Source organism: Gavialis gangeticus, unplaced genomic scaffold (assembly GCF_001723915.1).
Source record: "Gavialis gangeticus isolate Ggan-Ray unplaced genomic scaffold, GavGan_comp1, whole genome shotgun sequence".
Taxonomy (NCBI): domain Eukaryota; kingdom Metazoa; phylum Chordata; order Crocodylia; family Gavialidae; genus Gavialis; species Gavialis gangeticus.
This window is the reverse complement of record NW_017728996.1, coordinates 21,112,542-21,123,074: the sequence shown is the minus strand read 5'-3', so window position 1 is coordinate 21,123,074 and position 10,533 is coordinate 21,112,542. Positions and strand designations below refer to the sequence as shown.

Genomic DNA, 10,533 nt, shown 5'->3' with positions numbered 1-10,533 from the left:
GGGGAGGTGGAAGGAAAGGGTGTGGGGGGCAGATCAACACCCCCCTGCAGTGAGGGAGGGGGCAGGGGCAGGCAGCCCAGGGGGGGCAGAGGGGATGTAGCTCATGGGGTGGGGGCAGCTCCTGTTGCTGCTTGCACATCAGGAGGGTGGGGAGTGTGTGGTCTCGGGTCTGCGGGGTGGGGCAGGCCGCAGCTGCGGGGTGGAGCTGGAGCCAGCGCTGCGCAGGCCTTTCCTGCCCCATGCCACCACCTGGCACAACCCCGGCTGAATACCCCACTGCCACCCAACCACCGAGAAAAGCCGAGGCTGCTGTGGGCAGTGGTGCGGGGCTGGGAGCAGAGCTGCGGCAAAATTTGAGGTGGCTGCAGCCTCTTCCTATCGCCACTGCAGCCTGCTTTGTGCCCAGCCCCCAGCAAGAAAAGCCCTGGTCAGCGCCAGCACCAGCACCAGCACCAGCTTCACCACACAGCTGCCGCCCACCCCGTGCCACGCAGATCTGAAGGCACATGCCTCTGTCCTATGCCGCCCCCCTGTCTGGGCAGCACCTGCCCCTGCTCTTGCCCCCTCACTGTGGGGGGCTGTTGATCTGCCTCCCCATACCTCTTCCCTCCCTTCTCTTCTGACTTACCAGCTGGAGGCAGCTCTCCACATGGCCGGCTGTGCTTTGTGCTGCGCTGCAGCTGCGCACAGCAGGGTATTTATCTGATATAGACAGTTTTCTTCATATAGGTACTGATTTGATATCGGACTGATGCATCAGTGCATCTCTGTTATGAATCACTGCAATAAAGGAAGGACCAGGCAGCAGCTGCTTAAGGAGAGAGAAACTACATGAAGGTTGCTGCTTTCTGCCCAGATGTAGACAAAGCGTATAGCAACTCTGAGGCATGATTCTGAGCCATTTAGGATTACCAAAGCTTTGACAGAGATGGCGAGGGCAAGATGTAAGCATAGAAACCTTTGATTGCTATGTACATTTTGTATGGAATGGACTGTCTGTTTTAGAAGAAGCTGTTTTTATTGATTATTGCTCATAGCGTCCTGGAAAGAAATGCCCTGCAGATACAAATTGCAGTTGGGCCAGCCACACTAACAATATTGGAGCTGGGAGGCATCCAGCTCATGACTGGCATCAAAGAAAGGCTTCATGGGAAGAGGGGAGCGTGGCAAAACTTATCGTCAGAAGGTTTTGTGAGAGGCTGCAGTGATATATGATACTGCAATGAATTCTTTTGTAGTAAACTTAAATCAGCCACAGCTCTGTAAAAATGTTAGAAATAATAGCATTTAAGAACAGTTATACCTATATTACCCTTCGGAAGGATTTATGATGTGACATTAGGTCTTCAAGAAATGTAGGCATTTCTGGTCAGTCATGTTCATTTTTTTTTCATAATTCATTCCTTTGTATTAAAAAAAAAGGAAAAAAAAAAAGAAAAAGAAAAAAAGAAAAAACAAGTTTTTTGAAGATAAATGCCCAGTATGGACTAAATTGAAGTAATGCCAGATTATTAGTTTTGTTTGGTTGTTTAAGCCCAACTCTCTTTACTTCATGAGACTTTTGAATACCAGGTAGAAATTATTAGGAATATATTTGGTTTTGAGGTTGTACATCTAATAGTGCATGAAGGAAATATAAATGCAGGAGGAGAGACTACTCCTATTGGACTTGAAGGAAAAACTTCCATTGATTTTGCTAAAGCTACTATTGCATCCAAGATGCATTGTAAGAATTTTTTTAAAGCTGTTTATAGTCTGATTTTTTAAGTTATACTCTTTGCATGTTATTTAGGGTATATATTCACCAGATATGAGGGCTGATATATCAAGCAAAACCTTTTTTTCTCTTAGTAGTTTGCAGTATTATCTAAGAAATTAAAGCTGGATTTAAAAATGGTACAGGTAATCTTAAAAAGAAAATATTTCCTACTGGTTAAATATAAATTAATTCATTTTGCAATTTGGTGGTGGTGGTTTAGTATAACTGCTTCTAGACTAGATTACTTGTCTATATTATTTAGAGCTATAATTCTAACGTATTAATGTGGAATGCTACTTTTCATAAGAGGAAGTAAATGTTTTAACCCTTGCATACTTACTCAACTAAAATATGATAATTCACAGAACTATTGTAAATCAGGTAGGTTTATTCCATGCCAGAAGTATAAAGTTTGTAGAGCCTTCCTTAGTGGAGCAGAAGAATGGAATATTTTATTACTCCTTTAAAATATCTTAGTAACAAACCTTGAATAAAAAACTTTGGAAACTGAGTTCATTTTTGCCTACCTCAGACATAGCATTGCATACATCTTCATTTAATTTATTTGAAAATTAGTATCGTTTCCAAATGCTAATAATTTTAAGTTGTGTATAGGCCTTTAACACAGGAAGAAATTGCTCAAAGGCGGGAGCTTGCAAGACAAAGGCATGCAGAAAAATTGGCAGCTATTCAAAGCCAAGAGCTACCAGAAAAGGCCCTTTGTGGAAATGCACCTGAAACAACTGGGAAGACGGGTGAGACAAAAGGTATCATACATAGCGGGACTGAATTTTGCTATGCATTTTTCTCATTGGGCTAAACTTTATTATAGTGCATAGGAGCCAAACAAGGGCAGGACTCCCTGTGCTATGTGCTGTACAAAGAATAAGAGTCCCAGTTTTAAAGAGTTTACAATATGTATAGACAAGGCACATACAAGGTAACAAAATGGTCTAAAATATGCCTGCAGAGTGATAATTTATAAATATTCTGTTAGCGCCACAATTTGTTGTGTGTGCTATTTAAATGCTTGTGTTGGCGTTAGTAAAGAGGGACTTCAGTAGACAGAAAAGCAAGAAAGTGGGATTAGCAAGATCCAGCATGGATAAAAAGGGAGGGAAGTAAAGGGAAGAACTTGGAGATGGGGTGAGAGAGGAGAAAAATGTGAGAGAGAGGGAGAAAGGTTGAAGTAAATAGCCAGTCATATCAATCAGTCAGTACTACTCTTACCTTTTAATTCAGATGTGGTTGTATGGAAATAACCTAGTACATATACATGATTATAGATAAGTGAAAAGTTTAATCCTAGTTGTTAGTGGTGCTAACTATAAGCTGTTATGACCAACGTCCGTCAGCTCCTATAAATATTTAAATCGTCTGATTAAAAGTGTGTCTGGTGGTGGTTGTTCAGATTTGTGCCAGAGAGAACTTGAATTTGTGGTCCTTACGTCATGCTTTTTTCTTAAGACTTGTGTACATACACATTTGTAATGCTGTAAGTTAAAGCAGTAAGTCTTTTGGAGCTGGGCTGACCAAGTTCCAGCCCACAGAGCTGTGTCATCCGGCCTGTAGGGCTCCCCATGGGTCTGGAAATACGGAGGCTGGAGAGCAGCAGCAGGGTTGAATGAGTTGGGTACTACAAATTTTGAGGTAGCTGTTGTTGTAAGGGTGGGTTATACCAGTATAGACAATACTATACATGAAAAGGGATATTAGTTTAAGCTACATCAGTGTGAAGCACCTCTATGCCAATCTAACCCTGCTAGATTTATACCAGTATAACTATTTCTTGGAAAAAAGCCAAGATCAAACCCCAACCAAAACAGTTACGCTGCTACAAAAATTGTGTTCGAGGCCCAAACCTTAAGTTATTTTCTCCAAATGTGCCCTCACAATGTGGACTCTACATGATTGATTAGTATTTTTTGCTCAAAATGCTACAGAAAACAGTTTTCCACTTCATTATTTTTTAACTTTGATTAGGTGATGAGCAGCAGCTCACCAGTCAAATAGAGGTTATGACCCTCAAAACTGTGAAACAGGAAGCAGACAACAAGGAGTCTTTCATTGCCTTTGCTAGAGTGTTCAGTGGTGTGGTGCGAAAAGGGCAAAAGATCTTTGTACTGGGACCAAAATATGATCCTTCTGAATCTTTGCACAAGGTAAGAGGTGATAGTGAATGTTAGTTTAATTTGATATTGTTTCTTAACTTTGATAACTTGAACATCCTTTCAGATGCTGTTCATTATAATTTAATGTGGAATTTGAAAAAAATACCTGAGTGATTTAGGAAACCAGTATCCAAAATTTTACTATTTAGACTAACAATAAGGGCTGTTTTGCATTATGTCCTTAATCCCAAATTTGTAAACTGGGATTATAGCAAAGGTGAAAGTCTGTCGTAATTTAAGTAGCATCCATCCCATGCTATACGGGTAGGTGTAGCAAAAGAGAAGTATCTTTGTATAGATACACACACAACTTTGAGTAAAGTTGCATGTCTCTCTGTGGGTATATCTACATGTGCAGTGAACACGACACAATAAACTTTGATGTAGTTCATGTCGGAGTTTATTGCTCCCAGGCACAGCGTTTACATGTGTGCCCAGGACCTCAGCATGTTGAGCCAGGGCCGTGCAGCCTTGCCTGACAGAAGGTCTAGGGGGTCAGCTTTTAGCTGGTCCACCCCTGCTCAGTGTGCTGCGGAGGGGCTGGCTGGGGCGCGAGGGTGCTACAGGTCAGGGCTAGCCATCTACATGTGCATTGCAGCAAAGTAAATAACTCTGCCATAAGATAGTACTCAAATTGGGCAGTAATAACCTATGGCAAAGTTGATTTGTTTTCTCTGGCCTAATACGTCTGTGCGTGTAGGTGGCTTAGTGGTAAGTGTCTCATGTAGATTCCCCCTGCGCGAAGTATCACAGTAAAAGGAGCTAAGATTTTGAGATTACTTTTTCTTTTCCATAAAAATCTGATTTATTACCAGCCTCATCTCAGAATGGAAATTTATTGGTAGCTTTACATGCCCTGTATGTCCATTTGAGAATGTATGCTTCTATGTAATCTATATATTGTGTGTCAAAAGTTACATTAGTTATTTTTTATGTGACTTGTAACACTCATATGATTACATCAATCAGTTGACTTGTCTCTGATTGTTGTATGTTGTCTAGGTGACAGCTTGTTGCTAATACTTACATTTTGGTGGCTTTGAAATCAGAATTTCTGAACTTTAATCTGTGAAAACTGAGATTTTGCCCAGATATATAGGAGATTACTTTTGTGGATATGTTGATTGTTTTTTTGTTCCTAAATGAGAGGTATAGATTGCCCTGGGTAAGGTTTATATAATTATTCCACAAAGGACTACATCTGCATTTTCTTTTGAGTGGATCCATTCATAATGGCGCACCCTTTGATTTTTGCTGGGAAAAAAGCCTAATAAAAAACCTTAACTTGATGGCTATAATGTTTTTTTCCTCTGAGATGGCAAAATTAACCCAGTATAGTGGCTTAAAGATAAGCAGCAAAGCATTTAAAAAAAAATTGAGCTCTAATCCATTTTTGCCATTTTATCATGATAAAATCAATCTGAAAGTACATATGTATAGTTCTCATTTTCAGGCTTCTCCTTAAAAATGTCAGATTCAAGTTCTCATCATCCACACTTTTGCTTTGACTAAAAATTCCTTCCCCTTTCAATTATTCAATTTTCACTCTTTTGACTCTGAAGTCATCACTAGTTCATCAGTCACCACAGAATCTGAATTGCCGATGTAAAATATAAGTAGGAAAAATGTGGGGTACGGGAATATTCAAAGTTTCTTTGTTGTTCTTTTATGAAGAGAGAACTTTTGAGTGCAACTTCTTTTTCTTTTTAGACCACTTTTTATGACGAGGAAGGGACAGTTGTTAATACATTTAGAAATCTTGGTTTAACTTCAGACCAGTGAAGGATACTCAGTTGTGTATTAAATTCATTTAAGATTAGACAAGATACAAATAGAATAGTATATATTTGTCTTCAAACAGAAAATATACATGCAAGTCTAAGTAACACTTAACTGCAGAATCTTTTTTTAATGTTAACTTCAGTAAATTACTAGAAACCAGCACTTTGTTCAGATTTATAGCTTATAATTGGATTGTGACCCAGGCACAGGGGAACTAATTCTTAGTTATGAACCACAGCAAATAAAAAAATTTGCTTGCTTATGGTAACCATCTGTTGAGAGATTTTTTTTTTAATGCCGTACTAAAAAGTTTTAACTTAGTGATCATAGAATTTCCATTAGTTATTATGAAAGTTAATGTAATGAGTTGAGTAATTTATTTTTCTGTTAAATTATTCCAAATTGTATTTGTTGTTGCTTTCTCAGATATGTATGAGGCATCTTAAGAGGATCACAATTTTGGGCAAAAATGTAGAATTTTAATACTTAACCCCTACTAGTGTTGGTTAAGCATTGCATTTTTCTTGAACCCCATCGGTCCACTCAGTTTTTGCTCCGTTTATTGTGCAAGTGAATATGTAATTTTTAGAATAACTAGTACTGTAAATATTTGTAAGTTTTTTCTCGAAATAAAATGTGTTACCTTATACATACTGGTATAGTTTCTCCCTTCCAGAAGATAGAGACAGTACACTAAGAACTGTTTGCAGCTGTTATTCTCTGTATACAAGTGTTTGCACAAAGCAGTTTTTTCAGCATCCCCAGTGGACAATTAGAATCTTTATCAGTTACTAAAAACAGAACAAACAAGGCCTTTCTGTTACCTTGGCTCTCCTTCCACTGCTCGTGAGCCTATTTGAACTTGGAAACCCGATACAGACCAAGGTGCTCTTTGGGGTATGCGTGGCTTTCAGGTCATCAGTTTGGTAGCCTTCATTTAGTGGCCTGGATGCTCATGAAGGGAATGGCAGGAGGAAAGGGAGGGAAAGACAGCTTTTACACTTAGGTTCCCTTCTGGCAGCAGAAGTCCACCTTTTGAAGGCCAAGTTGTGTTGCAGTTCTTTCCATCCTTTGCCATCCGTTCCCCCCAAGAAGCATTCCGACATGTTCCGTAGCAGAGATGTCAAACAAGGTCTGTACAGCCGTGTTATCTGGCCCATGGGGCTCTTAGAGGGGCTGGGAGTTCAGGGGAGGAGGGAGAAGGGGCAGGTCCTGCAATCAAAATCTAGTATACAGAACCCAGATGGGAGGTGCATGCTTGCTGTGTTCTCTCCTGCGGCTTTCTGATGCCACTCACCCCACCACCAAAGTGGGTCCAAATCCAGCCTGTGGGACAGAGGGAAGTGTGATTTTGATGTCTCTGTTCTACAGAGATCATAGAAAGAGACATGAAAATTTGGGAAGAGTCCCACTGATTTGTCAGAGCTTTATTTCCAGGAGCTGTCTGCTCAGAGAGGTTTGTGTATTTAATTCTATTCTTCAGTATTTTGCACATAGGTGAGATGTCAGGATTGGTCAACTATTTAACCAAAAAACCCCTAGTTCCTTAGTGCATTTCAGGCATGACAAAGACTTGCTCTACCTTTTCTTGATTTGAATCACCCCAAGAAAATTGTTCACACTGCTTGCACCTTAGTACATAATGATTTATCGTGGGGACGGCTCATGGCGGTAAGTTGTCAGCATGTTTGTTCTGTACCAGGACTCTCTTTAGGCCTTTTTTACTGGATTGAAGAGGTTCATCCAAGAGGCTTACTGCAGTAGTGGAAAGGTAATAATAAAGTCTTTATTCCACTGGATCAGTAGATTCTCCTAGGACAGAGAAAATGGAGAACATCTCTTCCAGTAATATCTGCTACAGCTACTTGGGCTTTACTTTGTTCACTTTAGGCATTGCAGGTTTAGGTCAAAACTTTCAGAAGCAGTATCTGTGGTCTCATTCAGGGGCTTGAGCTTCTGCAGCTCATGCTTACTACAGGCAAAGTTAGACTGTAGTGCTCAGGACTTAAAGAAATCATGTTACAGGTTTTGAATTTGAGTATCTGAAATCTGTTAATGCTAATCCTTCCTTTCTGATGTGTAAGTAGTCTCTAGACTGACACAGAAAATAAAAGAAAATGTGGATTTTTTCCCCAACTAATGACTTCTTTTCTTCAAATTCTTTTGTTCTAGACCAGCTACTCTCCTTTTAAACACCACCTCCTTGTGTGTGTATATATGATTCTTATACCTGAAGGTATATCCTTAAAGTACATTACTGTGAATATCATCTTACTTTCTCAGAATTTTTTCTAATAGTTAATTTTTTTAAATTAAAAATTGCTTAGATTTTTTTTTAATGGTTTGGAGCTAACTGAGAAATAACTACGGTTACCTTTTCTGTTCCTAGTTACCATTGGGGTGTTCTGCTGCAGATGATCTACCATCAGTACCTTACATGGCCTGTTGCATATTAGAAAACCTCTATTTGCTGATGGGAAGAGAACTGGAGGATCTAGAAGAAGTGCCTTCAGGCAATGTTCTAGGTAGGAGTTTGTTCAGGCTCTGAGCCTCAACCATATATCACTTAGTATATAAAAGATATTGTTCACATGTGGTTGCAGTTAATTAAGAATAAGCATTAGCTTAAAGGTTTTGAACATTTGTGTTTAAGTGAATTGAATATGGGGAGGAAGAGACTGTAAATTGAATGGTTTTGAGTTCTGTGCCTCTTGAGTCAGGAAGTGAGACTAATGTACAAGTAGCATAACATGAAGGATTACAAGTTAAACTGGTCTGAATCGGTTTCTTCTTTAGTCTTGGAGAGCATCGCTACCACAAGGCACCAAGGGCAATTTTAGGGTCTTAAGTAGCTCATGAATTGCAAGGATTAGAAACAATAGTTTTCCAAGTGGAAACCTTGTTATCCTAGTTTTCTAGTGATGTGGATAATTACAGTTTTATTATTAATGGATCTTAGTGACTGCTGAATGCTAAGAAATATGTTTATGCCTGTGGCAAATTCTCAGACTTTTTCCCATATTCAATCTTGTGCTACTCGATACCAAACCTGGGATTATTCTGCCCAAGATTTTTTTGTTACTAACCCTGTATTGCTCTTTGTTTCTTCTAATTACCATTTTTACTGCAAAAACAGAATGTATGCTTTGGAAAATATAGATTTAATATAATTTCTTTGACATTGTATTTACATATTTTTTTCTTGAAAATTGGCATGAACTATATAATACAACGTGGGATTAGTTTCAAATTTATCAACGGATTTATATGAAATTATGAGACTCTTGGATTTCTTACTCTACATACAGATAACAGCAGTTTGGTATCCCTGTACACGCTGTATTGTAAAACAAAGGAGTCAGTTTATATGTAGGACCATTTCAATGTTAAAACTGTTGTATATAATATAATCAGATCAACTAATTTAATTGTTTTGTAGCTTAGCTCTGAGTTTCTTCAACTTCACTAAAATGTCAGAATTCACATTAGTGTAATTGAAAACTTAAAAATAGAAGTCTGATTTTAAAAAAAAAAAACCCAAAACCTATTTGATTATTTTCAAAGCTGGTACTTAAGAGTGAAGTTTATAAATCCCAAATGTAAATTTCCGTCAGAAAAATAGATAAATATATTTTATTGCTAGCTTGAACAGATCATGGTTATTCACTGACCAGACTATTTATAAAAAGTACAAGGTTCACTTTGTTTGACTTGTGAAGCCCAGTAAATATAGAGCTGCTCTCATTTGACCTCAGCCACTGCAACTAGAAGGCCTTGAATTGATTTAGTACAAAAACAGTTCATGATCTAGAAGTGAAACTGTTCATAATCTGGCTTTTAATATCAGCTCACGCTAACATATGGTCAAACAGTGAAATTAAAATGCTGTGTGTGTGTGTAAATGCTTTTTGTGGAATACATATGCCTCTAAATAAATGTTTGCGATCTCCTTATAATGTACATGGGTCATTAAATTATGTTTCCAGATTTTTAGGCCTATCATGGAAACTCAAAATTGGTTCCAGATGTTATTAAGTCAGTATCCTTTAAAGTGCTGCAGAAACATCTTCAGAAGCAATATGATACCCACTATTTTTTTTGTTAGAATTCTCAGAAAATAATGAATTTCAGTAAACTGCATTTTTGTTTATACCTTTTATGGTTATGCATGGGGCATCATTTAATATCCTGATACTTAATAACTGTCCTCTGCTATTTAGATCCCTAATTTTGTACAGTAATGCTGACATGTAAGATCCCATTCAAGTGGGGTGTTTAACTCCTCAACTGGGGATGTATTTTAAATGAAAATATCCTAAAGTTAAAAACAAAAAAATACTTACTGGGAACACAGGGATTTTGTTCTTCTTTACTGGAATATTTCTTGTGTGTTGGCTTTTTTAATGAATGTGCTGCTTATTTGTAGAAGGCAATAGGTAATTTTGTTTTAATGTCTTTTGTCTTTCTGAAGCATCAAGAGAAAACTAATTGCACTTTTACTGTATTCAAATAGACATGATACCTATGGCTTATACCTCTTGGTATATGACACAAGTACCACCTTACACAAATCTGCAGAATACCTCAGATGTGTATATTTTAAGCATAAAAGAGAACTTAATGCTGCATAAATTCTGTAGATTTTGAACAGTGTACAGCCAGAAGAGTGAGCCTGAAGTAGCTGATAGGCCACATTTTCCTCCAGCCTACCTTTTAAAAATTGACTTTTGACACATGTCCCAGGGGGGAAAAATAACCCTTGTTCCAGTGTTTATGGAAGACCACCTCAAACAGCTTTTTTTTTTTTTTTTTTTTTTTTTT

At 38.3% G+C, this 10,533-nt stretch overlaps 1 protein-coding gene across 2 annotated transcripts in view; it reads left to right on the top strand.

Moving 5' to 3' along the window:
• The window catches only part of EFL1 (elongation factor like GTPase 1), a 384,491-nt gene that overhangs the window by 68,204 nt on the left and 305,754 nt on the right, over positions 1-10,533 (top strand). For both annotated transcript variants that reach the window (XM_019504107.1, XM_019504108.1), the window contains 3 exons: positions 2,375-2,526; positions 3,743-3,921; positions 8,102-8,237. In XM_019504107.1, the coding sequence (XP_019359652.1) occupies positions 2,375-2,526; positions 3,743-3,921; positions 8,102-8,237 (467 nt within the window). The remainder of the gene's footprint in view (positions 1-2,374; positions 2,527-3,742; positions 3,922-8,101; positions 8,238-10,533) is intronic.